The following is a 20,824-nucleotide window of genomic DNA, read 5'->3' as shown; positions in this document are numbered from 1 at the left end:
CAGAAATCATGGAGCTGATAAAAACAATAACTGAATTCAAAAATTCACTAGAAGGGTTCAACAGTGAATTCAAACAGGTAGAAAAGGGAATCAGAAAACTTGAAGATGGATCATCTGATATCTTTGAGTGTGAGGAACGAAAAGAAAAAAGAATGAAGAAATGTGAAAGGACCCTACAGGACTTATGAGATACCATCAAGCAGATGAATATACGCATTATGGGGGTGCCAGAAGGATTAGAGAGAGGGGAGCAGAGAATTTATTTGAAGAAAAAAATGGTGAAAGTGTCCCAAATCTGAGGAGAGACATGGATATACACATACAAGACTCTTAACAAACTCTAAGTAGGATAAACCCGCAGAGACCCTCACTGAGACACATTATAATCAAACAGTAGAAAGTCAAAGACAAAGAGAGAATCCTGGAAGCAGCAAGAGAAAAGTGGCTCATTACAAACAAGGAACTGTCAATAATGTCATTGGTGGATTTCTCAGCAGAAATCTTCCAGGCCAGAAGGCAATAGGATAATGTATTTAAAGAACTGAAAGAAAAACTGTCAACTGAGAATATTACATCCAGCAAAACTGTTCTTCAAAAATGAGAGAGATATTAAGCCATTCCCAGGTAAACAGAAGCTGAGGGAGTTAATACTAGACAATGTGCCCTGAAAGAAATGCTAAAGGGAGTCTTTAAAGTTGAGACAAAAGGATACTAAATAGTAACTTTAAGCCGCATGAAAATAGAAGTCCTCTGGTAAAGGTCAATATATGTACAAATATAAAAATAAATTCTAGCAATTTTGGTTTGTAAATCGCCATTCATTTTCCAATAGCATTTAAAAAACAAAAGCATAAACAATGACTATAAATCTATATTAACAGGCACACAATGTATAAAGATGTAATTCATGACATCAATAATGGAAACTGGAGGTGGAGCAGAGATGTAAATGAGCAGAGGTTTTGCATGCAACTTAAGTTGTTATCAGTTTTAAAGAGATTGTTATGACTTTAGGATGTTTTACATAATTCCCACAGTAACCACAAAAGAAGATATCTACAGAATACATAGAATTTACAGAGTTCACACGATTAGTAGACTTTTGTCTCCCAGAGCCAATAGATTCTGTTCTTTCTGATCACTTTATATTTTGTTGTTCTTTTAAAATTTACATAATTAAATAGCTATGCTGCTCTGTATGTATGCACTTTGGAATTCTAATCCATTGCCACAAGGACTCTCTTTGTCTAAATAATGAATATTGGGTAAATTCTTCTTAAAATCAGACAACAGATGAAATATTTAAGCAGTAGCATGTTTCTCGCGTTCACTAGAAAGATACTTAGAAATGAGCTAATTTGTTTTTCTGAGCAAGTAAGCACAACTGTTACATCTGGAAATAAGCAGTACATTAAAACTCTGGGGCCAGAATCAACATTTATGATTAGCACAGGAGGATCTTCTTTCAGACAAGCCAGAGGACCTCAGGAGAGGTCTGGTGGGCTGCCCAGGGTCCAGCTGTTAGTTACAAAGCCTGGAGGATGAAGCCCAGGTCTTGGTGTAACGGCAACAAAGGTGACTCTTCTACCTTTAGGGGAAAATATAGCTCACTCTGTCAATCACTGAACTCTAAAAAGGAAGAGATTTTTTTCAAGAAAGGAAAAGATAGAGTGCTGATTGATGTTCACAGCTGTTTATCTCTATTCCAGTCACCCAGAGCACACCCCAAGAGATGGCATCATCCCGGAGAACCCAGCCTACAAGTGGCACCACACCTCAAGTGACTAATGTGGAAATACATATTTGATTAAGGACGTGACAAGTCAGGAAGGCTCAACTTGCCAGGAATAGGTGTGGGAGGAACTGTTATTAAATATTTATGCAGCACTGATACACAAAAAGTAAATTGTGCCAAACGTATAAAGTCCTTGCCCTAAGGAGTTTGCTGTTGGCTGTAAAGCTGGTTATTCCTGAGATATTTGTTGTGTTGCTCCATCATGTAAACAACCTATTCCAAACATCAAAGAACCAACATTGCGAATTCTTAGGAATAAGACTTTATACCCGATGATTTGATGCAAAGGTTGCATATACTTGTCACTATATTAATAATTTTAGGAAACTCACTTTTATCCTCTGACAAGCTTATGGTCATCTCTTTTTGTCAAGGCTCTTTTCTTCATTCTTTCTACTTAATTCTTCCCTATTTTTACACAAAACAACAATTATCTTCACTGCTATTGCAGCATGCCTAATGATACCAGCAATAGCAAAGTGATTTAGAAAGTTTTGATTTTGTAAATCTATGTTAGCCAAAAAGAAACTGTCAAATAACTGTAGCCAATCATGGATGCAGAAGGAAAATAAGATAATAAAGGAGACTGACTCAAAACATTGGGCAACTTGATGGACACATGAAGAGCCAACGTTGGTTTTGCCCAGGATACAGTAAGTGAGGAAAGGGAAGTGGAAAAAATGATGCAGCCTTTGATGGAAAGAGATTTTATTTAGCTCAGATGATGCTTAGAGGATATTGCATTATGCTTCTCACTTACTTAAATCTGCAAAGGATTTAACGTAGCTAATAATAAAAGCAAAAAATCCTCTTGAAATGGGATAGACTAAGGCAAGAGTGAAACAACTGGAGCCCAGGTGAGGAGGGATTTGGAGAGAGGAAAAGAGGCCACTTTCACTGGAAAACTGATTCTAAGGAAGACGACCACTTCCCAGGGAACAGCTTAGCTTTGTGCGCGTTACTGACGGTTAAGGCAGACCAGGCAGTTAAGGAAAAGCATCCATTCATTCCTTTACTCACTCACTCATTCATTCATTCATTCATGGGCTTCACAGTTTCTGCCTTCAAAAGGCTTGGAGCCTGAGTAGAGAGGGTGGTTTTAGTAAGAGATACATGCAGCATTAAACACCACAATGTGCAAAGACCTATGAAACAGAAGGTGAGCTACAGCTAAATCATCTGGGGCTGGGAGTGTAAGGGACAGTTTGAAAGAGAAGGTGACATTTGAGCTCAGCCTTGAAAGAGAATATGACAGAGAAAAGCCAGGTGGGAGGGTGAGGAAGCCCGTGTGGAGACCCACACCAACAGAAGGACAGTGGGGGCAGACGGCATCAGTGGCTCCGTGTGGCTGGAACAGCGCACAGAAAGGCCCGGGATAGGGACAAACCCTTCCATCCGAGCACAGGGCCGGACCGAGTCTTCAGGGTCATGCTCGAGAGTGTAGGCTGGATCCTGAAAGTCAAGGGGCTAAAACATGACAGAGGCACCATCAACAAGAAGACACAGGATGTTCCAGAGCATCTCAGTGTTTAACAGGAGAAAATGGACCAGTGGATGAGAGAACTACTGCAGGGATGCAGTTCTAGACTCCAGAAGGGTCCTTAAAATAGTAGAGCTTTGGGGGATCAGCTCCTATTTTACCCCACTCCACAGGGAATATTCTATGATGTACAGGTGACTAAATTACTGACCCAGCTCCACACGCAGCTAGTGGAGGGGGGGAAAGAATGACACAGCTCTGGGTAGGGCAGAAGCATCTTCCTGAACACCCACTGCGGGCAGCAATCATTAGATAAATGTTTCAGGGAGATTTTAAAAAAATAGGAAATTCAGCTCTTCTATTGAAAGAGCTAAGAATGGAGATAGAAAGAGAACAGAAACATGACAAAAGATAGTAAATGTGTTAGGAAGGACAGTATAGATATTACACATATTTCTTTATACAACTGAGTTGAAACCTTCCTGAAAAGTGTGTCACATTTTTATAAAACAAATTATTTAAATGCATTACGGAAGAGAATTTATTAATTTATAGTATGGATAATGTATACCCTTTATAATAACCCTCTGATCCGTTTCTGGTCTTGCAATTAAATTATCTTGTAAAGGGGGCATAGTTCTCCTATAAACTGAGTGGAAACAAGCTCCTCTCATTTAATAATGCTGCCCAAATCAATGTGAACTTATCACTACTACTCTGGGTATTAAAAAATATAAAATAATATGGACGTCTGCTAACCCAAGATAGTCTTACTTCCTAATCCCTTAAGATTGTCCTCTGTTCCATCTTACCATTGGAAGATGGTAAACAAAGTTCCCTGGGTTGTCCCAGAGCAAGCTTTGTCCTCTATGTGACTTAGTTACACGGGTCACCGAGCCTGTTCAAGTGAATACAAATATGTTTGACAAGAGAAATCCTCTTAAGACAGGTAATATGAGTCTTATCCCCTACTAATGAGTCTACCAAAGTTTTAACTGACAGAGCTTCTAAGAAGAGTAATCTCAGGCTTACACCATAAGATGGTCAAACCATAGGAATGATGGGGAGATGTTTAACCCCAATCACAGTGGGGTCTTTGCAGGGTTTTGTCTAGAATAGGTACAGTCTATATGCAAAGGAGGAAACCCCTGCTCTCTGGAATCCAACTGCCTCCTGTACAGGATGAATCTTATTAGACTACAGAGTTTCTCAGTACATGAGCTGAAGATCCTTCAATCAGACTCAAGTCATGATTATTAAAAGTTAAGTATTCCCAGGCTGATCCCAAACCTGAAGAGCCAGCATCTGGATTTAATTTTAAGAAGATCTGCAGGTGGTTCTCATGTACGTTTATGAGGACCATGGCTTTAAAGGAAGAGTCTCAGATGGCCCTTTGATTTTGATGGTTTGGGCTGTGCTGTGACAGGTCCGAAGAAGGGCTGGGGGTCAGAGCTGCAACGATCAGAACTACTCTCTACAATAGAGGGAGAAGAAAATGAAATTGTGGGGACATTGTGGGAGAAAGGAATTTGAAAGGATAGATGGGAAGAGACAAGGAGGAAGACGCCACCAAGATGTCCAGAGGTTGCAGGATACTGGTAGCAGAAGCAATGAGAAATCTCAAATGGCACGGCGGCTGAAAGGGCGTTGACAGAACAGAGACATCTAATATTAAATCAAAGCCATTTGTGCTGAATGGATGTCTCAGTCCAGGCAGCCGCAGAGTCTGCTATACACACAGGCTTTTATGGTTGAGTTTCCGTTTGCAGAAATCAAGGAAAGAGGCTGAACCTCCCTTCTGAGCCCACACAGTAAGTACACGGTGGACCCAGCAGAAGAAGATAATGAAAAATTCCATAAATGGGGAAAAAAGAACAAACAAACAAAACATCAGCAGAAGCAGGAACCTAAGCACAAGTCCCTGAGAAGTTGTAGATTCTTGGGGCTGGGCCTGGAGCTTTCTACAGGCACTGCCATGGAAGCCTGATCAATCCTGACTCACATTTGAAGAGCAAAGTGCACTCAGCTGGCTTTCAGGTTATAGGCTCTTCTCCTTCCACAGCTTTAAAACAGAAAACAAAACAATCTTCTGTATTTTCAAACTCCAGTGCTCAGAAGAAGTTAGCTTTAAAAAAATGTTTTTTTGCTTTAGTCTGAGTTCTTCTAGGATATTTTCCTAAAGCAATGATCATTTACTACATATCTCTTTAGAGGTGTGGAACTTTCTGTTAGACAACTTTTTAACCTGAGGACCACACAAAGCAACAGGGTGACCTACTTTTCAGGGACTAAACTGAGCCCTGACAACCTTAAAAAGTAACACACTTCCCTCAAACGAGCAAAGCATGTACTTCTCGGGGACAGGCGCAGGCACACGGCTGCTCCTTGGGCACATTATGCGAACTCCACTGTCAACTTTCGATGCCCCTTTAATCAGGAGAGATACTGACTGGTTTTTAATTAGGGATTTGGTTATATCCTGGGTGGGAAAAAAAAAGGATTTTCCTGTTCAGTTACTAAGATATAAGGTTGTGAAGCTGCTTTGGGTTATAACGTTTTGAACATGAGAATGGAGTAAACGTCAGAGAATACTTGGTGAAGGAGAACTTGAAACTGAAAAGCTGTGAAATCTTGTCTCAGATTTGCTCTCTTAACAGATCATTTCCATAGGCTTTGTTCAGTTTCCCCACTGTGACAGGGGAAGAGTGATCTTAGTCTGTGAGGACAGTGACAGTTTAGCAGGCCTCTTGACCATTCAAAAGGAAACTATCCCTAGAAATTTTCCCTCCAAAAGAAATGTTTATATAGGGTCCAGCTTTCCCCTGGATCAAGTCTCTGAGGAGACTCATGTTTCCTGTGTGTTTCCCTGAACTAAAGTTACCTGAAACGAAAAGTCCCCTTCTCTCACTTGATTGTTTTCTTCAAAGAAACAGACTTTTTATCTCTTAAGGACAGAATGAAAAATAAAGGCAGCTGAGATCTGGATGCCATGCACTGGACCAGGCTCACCCCTCAGCTGAATGTCTCACCACCTGTGACCAGCATGTGCCTTTTAAAGCTTCGACCTCCACCTGCCCACTCCCTGCCCCTGCTGTGTCCTGGGCAGCACAGTGGACATGTGGAGGCTGGATAAACACAGGCTGACAATGGATTGCTTGCCTCTGGGACCCACAAGGAAAGGTGTGGGTATCATTTTCTCCTCATCTTCTCTGTTTACAAAAAAGGATCCCAGAGGTTCTTAAACTAGGTTTAGGTGATGATCTCAGGAAGATCAGACTGGAAGCAGGAGACGCTCCAGGTAAGCTGTCTATGTAGGTCTGCACTTCTTCTGTAAAATGAGGGCATTGAATTAAATGCTCTCTAAGATTTCTTTCAGATCCATAATTCAACGATGCTCTGACTTTCCCCTGCGCTCCCTGCCAAGTGAGTGATTTGCTTGTCTAAGTTCTTCAATAGCACAACCACCAAGCACTTTGTGCAGTTTGAGCTCCGAAAAAATAATAAATGCCCAGGACTCATAGGCACATCCATAAGATGTATAATTAGCAGGGAATTAAGAATTCAACTTTCAGAGAAATGCCATAGGTTTTCTAAGATAGCCCATCATTGATTAAAACAACAGTAGTGATGATCAAAAAACTGAGCTAGCTTATTAATGTCCAGAATTGGCAAGATCTGAGCTTGAAGAATCCCCATGGCTTTAAAATATGTGTACTACTATTTTCTCAATAATGAAATAAAAATATTTTGAAAGTGACATATACTTCTCACCTAATTATACTCCTTAAATGCTGATTGGAAAAATATTGCCACTTGAGATGAAATTCATGACATTTAAAATTTTATGACTTTTAAAATTTAAAGCCCTAAACCATGCAATAGTTCATTACACCACATTTAAGTAGATGTTACGTGCCACTCCATCCAGCAATGAGCAGCATACAGCAAGCACTGAGCAGGTTAAGATCATAGCTGTGGAGTACTCAAGATTTGGGTTTATAAACACTCTGGTCCAGAGCAGGGACAGAATTTCAGTTCGCTGATTAATCCGTATTTTGTGCACAACAATGACACATTGATCCATTTTACAGTGTTTGTTAATCTCAAACGTCGACACTTTAAAGAAGCGAAACCACTTTGGCAATACCTCTTTTGAGAAGTCGCTCAGCCACTGTTTTGGATGGATGTGATTCAACAACAAAAGAAAGTAAGTCACTATAGTTTACTCCATTTCTGAATAATGCAATCTCTGTGCCTAAGTGTTGTGTATGATATCATCAACTTTCATTCATTGAACATGGTTGAGAGTTTTTCTTCTTAAGGACTTAAAATATTTCTCATTCATCCAATTGGCTTAGTCAGTTTAGGCTACTATAACCAATTACCAGAGTCTGGGTGGCTTTGACAACAAACATTTACATCTCATTTGCATCTGGAGGCTGGGAAGTCTAAGATCAAGGTGCCGGCTGATTTGGTGTCTAGTGGGAGCTGTCTTCCTAGCTTCTCACTGTGTCCTCACAGAGAGAGAGAGAGAGAGAGAGAGCATCTCTCATGTCTCTTCTTATAAGGGCACTAACCCCATGAATGAGGGTTACATCCTCATGACCTAATTGCCCCCAAAGGCTCCATCTCCAAATGCCATCCCATTGTGGACTGTAGCTTCAACATGTGAATTCTGGGGGGACACAAACATTCAGCCCATAGTGCATTGTTACCATTAAAAAAATTGGTCAAGAGGTGGCAGAAAGAGTCCTATGTTTCACCCTATGTGAGCAGGGGTTCGAACAAAGACCTAGATGGGTAGTTTGTAAGATTATGAATGGGAACCAAGAAGAAGTCTGTATATAATGGACCTCAAATCCAGGCACTATTAGGAGAGAAAATGCAGGCTGTCTTCCTGCCTAAGAACACACTGACCTTTGAGGGTGGTGGCGGCGGGGTGTGCGTGGGCAGGGCTGGGGGCCGGGCATGAATAGATGCCTCCTGCTTCCTACATGTGAGATAGTCCCCTGTTTAAGAATGACTTTGATCTTTGAGGATCTTTTCTGCTTCCTTTAAGTCAGTAGTTCTCACCTAGGGGATGAGACAAACATCACACGTACCTGGGGAATCTTTTCACAGAGCAGTTAGAAGCCTGGCCCCAGTCTAGACTTCCTCAATCAAATCTCCAGGGCCGGTGCTTGTGGATTCTGAAAAAACCTCCTCCAATAATTTGCATTTGTACAGTTGATTTAAAAAGAATGCCCTAAGTTGCTAAGTTAATATTCCCTTGGTTGTACAAGCATTTGAAAAATCTCATAAGACTGGAAACCCTTCCTGAGCTGAGCCCTGGGAGGAACATTTGACTTATGACACTTTCCCACTTAGCTGTGTTTTAGAGGGTGCAGAAGAGGCACAAATTACCAAAAGTAAACAAAGCCCCAGCAAAGAAATCCTGATGAGGAGGACAATTAAGGTTCCCTGGGACTTTCCTGCAAGGAGATGCTCCACTGCCGATTAGGGCTTCTGTGCCAGGTGTCACGGTTTCAGTATTGCCATTAACTGGTGCAACTCAGAGGCTTAAATACGGGTGCCAGAGAATCATGAACACCCAAATTAGGGCAGCCTGCTCTCCTAGTGAAAAATTAGGAGAACAAATTGCTGTGTATCGATGTCTTAACCATCATCTAGGCCTTCAGCGTTTTATATCCAATAGACATTCAACAAGAGAGTTTAGATTTTTATTGAACAATATTGTACACTTTGTTGTGAATGTCTTTCATTTATCCTTGGGCATGTCTTTGGATACTTCTTGTTTCTTTAAATTGAATCTTTCTGGCCCATAATGACTCCAAAACGCCATCCAGTACTGATTATCTATCAAGATGACTTAATCGTTCTTAAGTCTCACAGGGTGGGAGAGAAGAGTGTTATTTCGTAGCTGAGGGAGCCCCGTGGATAAATCTGATTTACTGACAAAAATACACACCATCCACGTTGTTCCTCCATCTCTGTGCTCTGAACTCCCAGGATGCTCAAAGGTAAATCTGATAATCAGCTGTTTGGCACAAGAAAATTAACTCATGCCCCACTTAGGATGTAAAGGTTTTAAAACTGTGACTGAAAAACACTCTGACCATCTTGTAATGAGAGTGTTTACATGCATGTCACGTGAAAATGTCTATCTGTTTAAGCTCATTTCGTAAACCCCTACTCCCAAGTCTATACTTTCCTAGACTTTAAAGAAAAGCTGCAAGTATTCAAAGTGACTTTTGAAAGCAACATACTTTAGAGGGTCCCAAAGTATTTGAAGCAAAAGAATGTTGGGGGTATGGTTGTTTCTTTATGTAACTGAGTATCTGGATGACCATTTCCCCCCAAATGTTTCTTAAAAGTTCATTATTCATACTACTCAGACATAAAAAAGAATTAAACAATACCATTTGCAGCAACATGGATGGACCTGGGGATCATCATTCTAAGTGAAGTAAAGCCAGAAAGAAAAAGAAAAATACCATATATCACTTATATGTGGAATCTAAAAAAATGACACAAATGAACTTATTTACAAATCAGAAACAGACTCACAGACATAGAAAACAAACCTATGGTTACCAGAAGCAAAAGGGGGTGGGAAGGGATAAATTGGGAGTTGGAGATTTGCAGATACTAACTACTATATATAAAACAAATAAACAACAAGTTTCTACTGTATAGCACAGGGAACTATATTCAATATCTTACAGTAACCTGTAATGAAAAAGAATATGGGAAGGAATACATGTAATGTATGCCCGAAACATTATGCTCTACACCAGAAATTGACACATTATAAACCAACTATACTTCAATTAAAACGAAATGGAAAAAAAAAAAGAAAGAAATCGCATTTTCCAGAGCCGGCACTGAAGTTGCCATGGTAAGAATAATTTTTTAAATAGCTACCTAGAGAAAAAATAAAGTTATCAGAAACAAACAAGAAAAACTACACCATTTATGAAAACAATTAAAAATGCTTAAAATTACCACTGAAGTATCTTGAGTAAAGTTATATGGATGTAAAAATACATTATCTCTTCATAATCTAGATGTGACTACTAGACTTTAGAGCATTATTCAAGAATAGGGAGAAAAGTGTGTGTGGCGGTCAAATGTATGAAGTTCTACATTTGCGGTAGATCAACAAATGGAAATGAACGGCTTTTAGAACAGAAGCTTTAAGCCACTTCTCAATATACCTATATCGTGCGTCCTGAATTCAGAACCCCATGTTTGTATGTATTTATTTTTTATGGAGAAAAAGCCTGAAGTCAAGCTTTAAATCTCATGCCTTCTGCTTATGCTGGGCTCACTACTGGTCCCCGCATAAAGGTCAAACATATCTCCTCTTCCTTATAAAGCATGCAGGTAAGTAGTGTTAGCACTTCTGTTTTCCTTAAAAGTATCTGGGTTACCGCTAATATCCTCATTAAAAGTTTTTGGTTTTGTTTCATTTTAGAAAACAAAACAAAGCAAAACAAGAACAGAAATTTCACCTCCCAAATAAACTTGCCCAAAAAATAAATTTGGTTAATTTAAGTCAACAAAATACCTCAGTTTTTGCTGCATCAATATTTCTGAGAAAGAAAAGCTATAAATTTTAAATATTTTAAATCAAAATGTTAAATGCTGACTTTCCAAAGTTTTCGAAGTGTAAACACTTCTAGTATTTAAAAAGATTAATTTCAAGTGACTTCATTTATAATCTCGTATATAAGCTATATATAATACATAATTGCAAACCAATTAACCTTCCTATTCCAACTTTTAGCTCAAAGAAAAGCCAAAGGTGAATTTCCAAAAGAAGACAAGATTAGGTAAATTATGAAACACGACAAGGCTACAGGTAAGTTTCTAAATCATAGACATTGTTGTTTCTAATACTGAACAATTTTCAGAGGCCTGACATGACAATACTCTCAAGTTTAAAATTTGTGTTGAGAAAATATATGGATATTTATATCCTGAAGAAGAGTTTGCATGTTATCCTCTTTTTATGGCAAATTTAAACTAACAGGTTTTTTAGTGGTGTCTCATTATACAGAATTTACATAGAGGGTCAGATGAAGTCTTCCAACCAGGAAGACTGCAAGTGTTCCAACTACACTCACCACTCACCCACTAAAAGAAAAGGTACTGATTATGAGAAACCAAACCTCTGATATCCAAAAGAAAGAAAGACAAAGTGAACACTGTCAGTTCCCGCTGTGTATCACTTCATCATCATGCACTGTATCGTCTGAGTGTCACACAACCCTGTGACCCTGGTGTTTTCACTCCCATTTCACAGATGAAGAAATAGGTTCCGAGAGATCATGTGACTTGTCCAAGGTCACACATTTAGTAAGATGGGGGGCCAGAGCTTGAACCCAGTTGTAAGGCAGACATTTCCTTTGTGGAATCCTCTGGCTGAAACTCTTTCATAGGAGGAGGGGTTCAAACTCATGCCTTTGAGGTTGTCTTGCCTGGGGCCCTGAGAACAGCGGGCTTTGGAGGGGGCTGTGGAAGGAAATCTTGGGACCAGGACGGGGGTGTGGCCCCAGAGTGGTCATGACACATCCATTCTCACATGCCTCCATCTTGCCTGCCTACTTCACCATCTCCCATCACCTCCCATATCAAAGCCCCGCGGTGGGTGTTGTGGGGACATTGAGGTGTATAAAACGTGGGTGGGTCCTGTTGTCACAAAGAGGAACCACTGAATCCAACTGGGCACAATCCTAGGAAGCACTCTTTTCACAGCATGACTTTAAGGAGGTGCCACCAAGTTCTCACTGTCCCTGGAAGGCCCAGCTGAAACGTCATTGAATCACTAACATGACAGAATTCTAACATGAACATAACACTTGAGGAGGCAGGCTTAGTTACAGGGTGTCTTGCCCATGCCTGGAGAAGCAGGCTCCCAGGAGGGGCCAGAACGGAACTGCCAGTCCTTACTTTCTCCTTCTGCCACCCTAAGGGAGCCCAGAACCATCTGGCTGCATTGTTCTTGCTACTATCCTGTGTTTCCAAGAAAATCCTACATGCAGCAAGAAAAAAAAAAAGCAGCTTTACTTTAGAAATGTTCAAAATCTGTTTAGTTAGTAAAATGATTTTAAATAACATTTTTTAGATTGTGGATTAAAAAAAAAAAAAAACGCCTCTGGAACAGAACTGACTTAAGTACGAGAATGGAGGTGAGCCTGCATGCTGATACACCTGCCACGTGAGTCCTGACCAGAGCCTCAGCCCGTTCCTCCGACTCAGCAACAAGGACGTGCGGGGAACTGCCTGTTTCCTCCAAGCAGATGGCTCCTGGCTTTTCAAACAGGTGACTGTAAAATCAGCAGGATATTTCAAGAATGAGCTGATTAAACACACCGACTTGTTTGCTGAACGAACACCCACTACACCTGGCACCTGAGCCCCACCTGCTTCCAGGTACAGGAAGAGATGCTCGTTTTAACCCGACATGCCTGGGGGTGCAGTACGTGTTGGGACCACTTCTCTCTCTTCCTTCGCCTTCTTCACCCAAGCTAAGCCCTCTGCTCTGGAGCCGCCGGACTTCCTTCAGGGGACGAGGAAGCCAGGCTGGCCGCCGGCTGGAGACTTACACTCTTAACGCCTGGCTTGGTGAGACCCAGACGTAGAACTTCAACCAAGCAACTCAAACTAGCATGCTATTGTTGAGGCTTCTTTAAGGGAAGAAAAATGATTAGTTTTTTATTTTTTGGTAAAAATCATAAAAATATGATTTTTAAACTTATTGCTTTTGTTTTTGAAGATCCATGGCTGTGAGTGTGGTATGCGCTCATTCCTTTACTCAAGAGATACTTACTGGGTTGCACAACATACAAGGCATCCTACGAGGAAAATTCTTTGCCATCAGTCACACAGGAAACTGCCTTATTTTCTGCTCTCTTCCCGAGGTCCGGAATAGCTCTCGGCATAGAGTAGAACCCTAACGCATTTTGTAATGAATGAATTACACACTGAGACAAGAGGTACCCGCATTCCTCCCCCACCAGGAGTTCCTGCAGTGATGAAAATCAGTATGAAGTCCTCCCCCTTTGACAGTCTCTACAACCAGTTTTTTCCTGGATCTAGAATCAGATAGGCCCCACAGGATGCACACAGCCTTCCAGCAACTTAGTTCCCCACCAGATGTTAACTGATAACCTACTATGTGCAATTTCCTCTCCTACACATTGGGCCATTCAAGAACACATAAGATATAGTCCCTGCTTTCAAAGAGTTTCTATACAAACAAAAACTTAACAGTTGCCACAAAGGGATCACTGAACCTATTCACAACCTAAGACAATGGAACACAATCCCAAGAAGAGTGGGAAAGACTCTTTGTGCAGCACCGAGGCCAGGGAGGTAGCAGGCATAAAGGAGAACTCAAAGAGGTCAAAGACTGGGTGACTACAGAAGACAGGTCTTGAATTAGGCCCTGAAGCCCAGAGGGATAATGGAAAAAAGGGCATAATAGGAATACAGGTGTGTGTGTGTGTGCATATGTGTGTGTGTGCACGTGTGTGTGTTGGGAGGGCCAAGAGAATGGGAGTATACAGGGCATGCCAAGAGCTAATTCTGTCCAGCAGGATTTGAGTCAACTGAATAAATATTTATTGAGTTCACACCATGTGCCAAGCATTGTGATAGGTACCAGGGATACAATGGTTAAGAAGACCGATATGGTCCCTGGCTCCCTGGCTGGTGGAAGATACAGACAAGCAAACAGACGATGACAATACAGTGTGATAAGCGCTGTGCTAGGGAAAAGCCCAGGTGTTATGAGAAGGACACAGAATGGACCCGGCCCAGGTGTGAGGGACAGGAAAGCTTCCTAGAAGAAGGGGTGTCAAGCTGACACTGGAAGCCAAAGTAGGAATTAGAAGGTGAGCCGGTGCAGGTCAGTTGTACAGCACCTACCCTAGCAGAGCATGCGCGCTGGACCCCAGGGATCTGAGGCTGGCTGGCTTTGCCAGACTGCAAGGGGGAGGGGAGCTGAGGGATGGGGCCGGAAGCAGTGGCCAGTCCTGCAGGCTCCTGTACTCAACATGAAGGAGTCTGGACTTTATCCTGACAGCACTGGTAACCACTGAAGAATTTTAAGCAAGGGAATGAAATAAACATATTTGCATTTGGGGTAGATAAGTCTCTGCAGTGTGAGATGGCCCTTAGAGGAGAAATGGGAGATGAGGCCAGAAGGGTAACAGGTAGATTCTTGAAAGTCTACCCTAACACAGTGCAAGAACTAAATACTTGAGGAGTGAATGAAGGAACTAGTCAACCTATCCTTCAATCATCCAGCACAGGAGGGAAAACAGGAGGCTTGAGGTGGAAGATACAGTTTTCTGTGCGTGTGTAAGGGTCAGAGGGCATGCACGTCAGAACACGGACACGTCTTCAAATCTTAAACTCATCAGACAAATGATAGCAACAGTGGACAGTGGAGCGCAGCGAAACCGATGGAAACAGCTTCAACGCTGGAGTTAGAAGACCCATGTCTTTTGAGTTGCGCCTTAATTTCTCCGACCCTCTGGTCCCACATTACATCTGCTCTCTGTGTGTAACTGCCGAGCAGTATAAAATGTGAATGGTTATCCCAATCTATGTACAGTTCTGATCTCAGCGGAAGTTTAGGAGCTACAGTGGGATGTGCAGCCTGGTGGCATTTCTCAGTCACCCACTGTAAAAAGTAGTTAGTGCAATCTGTATTACAGGGAAGTCGTGGTTTATCTGAAAGCGAATTTTAAAAAATGAGTAGCCAGTACTGTTCAAACCTGGGGCAGTTTACTCTCAACCTTGTCCATTGGAGACCCTGGCAGTAAGATTAGGGGAAGGACATAGAGAGCTCATCTCCATTGCCACCCCAATGCAGGGGAGTGACAGCAGAAGTGGGCAGAAAAAATAATGTGCTCGAAGGCCACGGGGTCAGTGAGGTGCCTTGCAGATCACACACAGCCGTTTAGGGGCAGTGTAGACTAGGCTCAGGTCCCCAAAGTTCAACGCTCTTTTCACGACTCCACCCTGTCAGATTAATGACAACAATTTTAGAGCTTATAAAGGATAACAAGGTCCAAACTGGAGGTCTTCTTACAATTGTGTGGCTGTAGCTGCCAGCCAGCGCTAGATGACCTTACTGAAAGAGAGGGCAAAGTGGGGCTCGTGGCTGGAGGCCATGAGGTGTCTGGGGACCTGGCTGCTAGAAAGGGGGAGAAAGAAGCCATCATGAAGTGTGCGGGTGGGGCTGCGTTGTGGTGGCAGAGAAAGCAGGGTGAATCATGACACACGTGGATCCAGACGTGTTAAACCAAAACACAAGGGAAGAGAAGAAAGAGCAGAAGGTGAAAAACAGGTCTGGGAGAAGGTTCCCGAAGACGGGCTAGTGAGCCAGCTCCACAGAAAACGCTCCACGTCACGCCAGCTCAGAGCAAGGCAGCTCTGGGCTCCACGGTGCCTTCAGGTCAAAGAGAGCAGGCAGAAAGCGACTGTGTTTTTAGAAACTTGAGACACTCAGACGCTCCACCTTGCAAGCTTTCAAAGATCATCCCCTTCCTTCTCCCCCCAACGCGACCAGACACTTCCACCTCTGCCCGTTCTAGTCTGGCCTTTGCTTTTTCCTGCACAGGAGTTCCCACATCACTGAAGCAAGATCTTCATAAAAACAAGAACTCCTTTAAGAAATGAAGTTTTTCAGCTTGAGGCCTTGGGTCCCCACATTTCTAAACCACCTCCTAGAAAAGCAATATAAAGACTCAGCTGTTGTGTGTGTGGGGGGGGTCCATTTCATCTTTATGATGAAGTAAAGCTTGACTGAGTTATTTTTGTTTGCTTTCATCACAGAGTTAGCCCTCAGCAGTTGGGTCTAATCTATCCTCCTTAAAGACTCCAGTCACTCAGTCACAACAGAAAGGCCACTTTCCGTTTCTCCAGGAAAATTCCAGTGCAAATAGTATGGAAGTAAGTTGATGAAATAATTCATCCTCTCCAGTGATCACACGCCAGTGATCCCTCAGTGAGAGTTCACTGTCACGGGCATCTTACACAACCTGCACACCTGTCATTTCAGGCACAGACGTCTACAGCGGCCATCTCTTTATCGAGATTGAAATCCACGAGTCTGCTGTACTCTAATCCACTTCACCATCCACATTGTTTAATTGCGCCCTTTACTACAAATGGTTTTAGGCTCTGATGCAAGACAGGAATTTGAAGCATGCATTCGAGTATTTCATGGTGTTAATTTCTGGTGCACACAAACATCAGCTTCACTCAACAATCCAATAATCTTGCAAAATAAGGAAAATACACCAGAGAATGAAATGCAGCATGGAATTTTTCAGGACTGCAAGAAAGGAGTTCTGTGATCCTGCTGCTCCTGATAACAAAATTTATCTGCCTGTTTACAGACCCTTGAAGATGTTAAAAGAAATAAAGAAAAAAAAAAAGACAGAAGTGCTTTCAGATGGAGGACTCACTCTATCCTTCACATTCGAACATGTTTAGTTGGCTACTTTAAGCTCCTAAACATGTCCCAAGTTAATTTCAAATGTAACACATCTGATCTGAACAAACGACGGACAGTCCTTATTGTTTTTGTTTTTTAACTGGCAGGCATCACTTGAAACAAATCCTACCTGGAAATATGGATGGTCTCTTTTTCGGGCGCCTCAGGTGAATGGGTTCCAAGTTTTTAATGTTCCTTTGAAGTCTTCCTTTAATGTCATTTCCTATGAGCAATTCAGGTGGCAGGCTACTCCGTCTGGATGATTTACAGTCATTCTGAGATGAATTTAGTTTGTTCTTCGTTCTGGAATATAAATTGCTGTCATCAACTGCCATGGTAGGAGATACATTAGATTCTCTTAACAAAAATCTGAAAAGCCAAACCCAGCGGCAGCCACCGCCATCCCCACCCCAGATTCAGACGTTCTGGTGCTTTACCCGCACTTGTTTGGGAAGCTGAGCAAGTTGGTAGGCGTGGACTTGAACAGGTGTAGAATTACTCAGGAGCCCCTCCCTTCAACAGTTAATAGCAAGGGGGAGGAGAGATCCAAAAAAATCATTAGGTGCAGAAGACTGAGGAATGTGAACAGATGTGGCACACGGGTAATAAAAGTGGTATAATGGTTACTGTGTGAAATTGCTGTTTTATCAGTGCAACGCCGTAAAGCAAACACAACTTACTCTTTACGGATGAATATCTATGCAAATGGCCAGTCTAATTATTATTATCAGTTCCCAAACTCATGTAGATTTTCACAAGTTTTCGAGAAGCATTTTTACATTCCCTCCTACCTTTTTTGTTTCAAACTACACATGCAGAACAAACATCCGTCTTTATGAAATTCCTTATGTGGCAGGCAGCCAGCTGGAAGTTGGCTGGACAAGTTGATGAGAGATGGTTGGTGATGATCAGGAAGGAACCCGTGGTGGGTGTGTACCGCCGGGAACCCAGCACGGCTCCCCACCCACCCCTTCCATCCTGTGCTCTACCTGGCAGATGGCTTCTCAAAAAGTTTTAGCTGTCTGGCGGGGAAGTCAGAGGTCTAGCAAACAAGCTGTGACCGTGCAAATGATGGTGGCCTCCACTCAGCAAATGAAAAGTAAACGTCGTTATCCTTGTGGGGATTCTGCCTTGTGCTTAACTCAAATGGTCAACTGGTTTGCTGGTCTGAGGAAAAGCTGCATTTACTAAACTCCTGCTTCACCCATCCCAGATTTTCCTTCTTTCTCTTCCAGATTTTGCATTTTTGTGTCCTTTGTTTCTTTCCCCCTCACTCTATTTATGTGGAAATGTTCTGCCCTCTTTTCTTTAACTGACTGTGCATAAGTCAGAACACACTCATTTACTCTCTTGTGTCCCAGGGCAGTGTCTCCTCTCCCCCGCCCCTCCTCTCTCCCTATCTCTCTGTCTCTGTCTCTCACAGACTCACACACTCTCCCACCTCTCTTAAGTTCCATCTGGTTGCAGGGTGAGTCAGGAGATAAAGATGATAAGATCTGCCTTTTCTCTTCCCAGTGCCTGGGATCAGTAGATACAGAACATCTTAAAGGATTTGGGGGTTGTTTCAGAAATCACTGTTTACTCCTGTTTCCTGGATGCCCAGTAGGCTATATAAGTTGTTAGAACGGAGGGGCTGAGTCTTTTCAGCTAATTTAGGGCACCCTTCCACGCTTGTGTAAGTTTCACTCTCTTTTCTCCTTATGCTCTTTCTAGGTCTTCAAACTACAAAAGATCTTCTGAAGAGAAAAAGTGTCTTTTTAACAAGTATGTCCAGATTTGGGTTGCATTTATAACCCCTAAATTTTAATTATAATCCATATTTACACACTTACATATGAGATTATTATGTTATTTCACTAATTCTGAGAAACAACTACACCCTTTCCCTCGCAGGACTTAAAACTGTTTTACCAAGTTGGAACATACCAAAAATGTCAAAACAATGAGTGGCTTGTTCAAAACTACTTTGAAAAGCCCATGAGACTTCTTGAGTCTCCCTTAGCTTAATGGAAAGACACATTTTTTTCCTGTTAGAGACATAAAAAGTAAAGCATTATTTAAAGTTTAAGGTAATGATTTAATAGGAGAAAAAAATACATCTCCATAATGAAAATCTCAAGAACAATGCTTGAGTTTCAAATACCTAACAGGGTAGAGCCTAGGACACAAAATACCGGGTGCTAACAGGGAGAAATCTAGCGACAGAGAAGCAGAAAGTTGAGCATTTAGTGACTGTGCCTTTCCCAATTCATGGTATCTTCGTGGGGCTAAATAAGAGTATATATGAGATGAAATGGAGTCTCTGAGGAACAGTGTTACTATCACACACAGTGTGGAACTGGTAAGCTGCATCTTCAAGAGGCTGGCTGTGGGCAGAGTTAAGTACATATGCACCTGGAATGCATTATAATAATAGCTGTGGTTTATTGCAAGCTTAATACTGGCCGGGTTCTGTGCTAAGCTTCTGACATACACTATCTCATTGATTCTTCCTAACCCCCCTGATGAGCACACTGAGACGTCAAATAGCTAGGAATTGGGGCAGAGAAGATTTGAACATAAGTCTGACCTGACTCCAATGCTTACGCCCAAGTCCATGCTTTAAACTACATCATACTGAAGAAACAAAAACAAAAACAAAACAGACTACACCATACTGCATTATTAAATGTATATGAAATCTGTAAGAGCTTGAAAGCCTTTCTCTGTTTTTCTAAAACCATTCTTGGTTTTAAGTAGATGTCCACTGCATCACCGAAGGATGGAGTGGTCTGGCTGACCTATCCGGGCCTGCCCCATGTAACCCAGCCGTCTGGAGGTCTTTCTTAAAGAATGAATGGAATGAAAGTAAGAAAAAGCAGAAGGGAGTTTAGGTTTTTGCTTTAATCATAAAGTATTCATGTTGAGACTTTTCATATTATAATGCCTTTTAGATAAACATATTATATTTCCCTGTGATTTGAATTATAATTGGGGAAAAAATCCTACCCTACTGCAAAGGTCCCTGTAATCTCCTGATCCTGTAAAAATGAAATGACGTAAGAGAGGACTCCAAGGTTCCTGATATGCTCAATTTAATCCCTGTCCTGCCCAACTATTCTCCACCCATTGGGAATATAAACAGATGTGAATCTACCTCATTTAATATATTTTCTTAAAGAGAAAAGTGGGAACAACTTGAATCTGCTATTATTAAAACCTTAGGAGAATGAAAAAAGGACAATTTTTATTTATTTAAAAGTAGTAGTGGGGGGAGGGTATAGCTCAGTGGTAGAGCACGTGCTTAGCATGCACAAGGTCCTGGGTTCAATTCCCCAGTACCTCCATTAAAAAATAATAAATAAATAAATAAATAGATAAACAAACCAAATTACCTCTCCCTACCAAAAATAAAAAATAAAAATAAAATAAAAAGTAGTAAGTAAACCTGTGAACATGAGAAAAGTAAACTTTCCTTTCAAAACATTTAAATTGGCTGAGAACATGAATGATAATCATCCACAAAAACTCTAGCTTGGTTTGCTCTGAATGAGAATATTCAGATTGTAATGTTAAGTCTATCCTTCCTGCTTCCTAGTAATAGCTAAAAATGGAATTTCATGTTTTTTCAGGTAGTCAAAAGAAGATGATGATACTGGGCTCTGAACTAAAAAAAATCTTAAAACTTACAGCATAATTAAGTAATTAAAAATATTTAATTGGAAATATATATAGTTCTCTATTCCTATATTTTTAATGACCACTACGTTTTAAGTTTCCATTCTCCTAAAAATCTAGAATATTAATCTTTTGAATTATTCTAATCTCTTACCCTTCAAGAAGTTGTGTATTTTTTTATTAAATGATGTTATCATCTCATGAACATTTTATTCTGCCTGCTAGTAAGACACTGTCTCCTTTCTCTTAGAATGCTCAAATAGTCCACAGAAAGACATTTCCTCACTTTGCAGCTATGATTTCCTTGTGAATTTTTTTTAACATTTTTTATTAATTTATAATCATTTTACAATGTTGTGTCAAATTCCAGTGTTCA

At 41.3% G+C, this 20,824-nt stretch overlaps 1 protein-coding gene across 4 annotated transcripts in view; it reads right to left on the bottom strand.

The window, feature by feature from the left end:
* Positions 1–20,824, bottom strand: part of FRY (FRY microtubule binding protein) — a 361,526-nt gene that overhangs the window by 257,588 nt on the left and 83,114 nt on the right. For 3 of the 4 annotated variants that reach the window (XM_045514136.2, XM_074378016.1, XM_074378019.1), the window contains exon 1: positions 16,922–17,218. In XM_045514136.2, the coding sequence (XP_045370092.1) occupies positions 16,922–17,126 (205 nt within the window). In that variant the 5' untranslated portion in view covers positions 17,127–17,218. Of the gene's footprint in view, positions 1–16,921; positions 17,219–20,824 lie in introns of those variants that run through there. The other variant, XM_074378020.1, reaches the window with a different exon arrangement.

The sequence above is a fragment of the Camelus bactrianus genome, chromosome 14 (assembly GCF_048773025.1).
Source record: "Camelus bactrianus isolate YW-2024 breed Bactrian camel chromosome 14, ASM4877302v1, whole genome shotgun sequence".
Lineage (NCBI taxonomy): Eukaryota > Metazoa > Chordata > Mammalia > Artiodactyla > Camelidae > Camelus > Camelus bactrianus.
Note: the sequence above shows the minus strand (reverse complement) of the source record. Positions and strands in the feature narration are given on the sequence as shown.